Source organism: Eimeria mitis, genomic scaffold (assembly GCF_000499745.2).
Source record: "Eimeria mitis Houghton genomic scaffold, Emh_scaff2526, whole genome shotgun sequence".
NCBI classification, from domain to species: domain Eukaryota; phylum Apicomplexa; class Conoidasida; order Eucoccidiorida; family Eimeriidae; genus Eimeria; species Eimeria mitis.
This window is the reverse complement of record NW_013570865.1, coordinates 2507-3230: the sequence shown is the minus strand read 5'-3', so window position 1 is coordinate 3230 and position 724 is coordinate 2507. Positions and strand designations below refer to the sequence as shown.

General features: G+C 53.6%; 1 protein-coding gene across 1 annotated transcript in view; it reads left to right on the top strand.

The window, feature by feature from the left end:
• Positions 1–346: 346 nt before the first annotated feature.
• The window catches only part of EMH_0055130 (ctr copper transporter domain-containing protein, putative), a gene marked incomplete at both ends in the record, with an annotated part of 2680 nt that continues 2302 nt past the window's right edge, over positions 347–724 (top strand). Inside the window, 2 exons of the mRNA XM_013497194.1 lie at positions 347–352; positions 471–724. Coding sequence (XP_013352648.1) covers positions 347–352; positions 471–724 — 260 coding nt within the window. The remainder of the gene's footprint in view (positions 353–470) is intronic.

Here is a 724-nt window from a genome sequence, read left to right as displayed (position 1 = left end):
GGGTTTAGGGTTTAGGGCTTAGGGCTTACGTGGCGTTTAGGGTTTAGGGTTTAGGGTTTAGGGTTTAGGGTTTAGGGCCATATTAGGCCCTCTTAGCTTCACACGAGGGTTTAAGATTTACTAACTCTCCACCATCGAGGCCCCACAGTCTCTCTGAGGGTTTGAGGTGTGGGGTTTAGGGTTTAGGGTTTAGGGTTTAGGGTTTAGTGTTGAGGGTTTAGGGTTTAGGGTTTAGGGGTTAGTTTTGGTTAGAGACTGTGGTGGGTCCTGAGTTTCAAGTGGTTTGGTGCTTTGGGTGAAGCAAACCCTAAACCCTAAACCCTAAACCCTAAACCCTCAGCTGGAGATGAGGGTTAGAGCGGTTGCTGCTCTTGTCTTCTCTTTTATCTGCTGCTGCAGCAGCAGCAAGCTGCTGCTAGCAGCAGCAACAACAGAATCAGCAGCAGAAGATGCTGACGCTGCTGCTGTAGGCCCTGCAGCAGCAGCTAGACCAGCAGCAGCGCATGCAGCAGCAGAAGACGCAGCAGCAGCAGCAGCAGCACCAGCAGGTGCAGCAGCAGCAGACACAGCAGCAACGAATGCAGCAGCAACAGATGCAGCAGCAGCAGCTGCTGCTCCTGCTGCTGCCGAAAAGGGATGTGGCTGCTGCAAGAAGAAAGCAGCAGCAGCAGCAGCAGCAGCAGCGGCAGAAGCAGAAGCAGCAGCAGCAGCTGAAGCAGCAGCA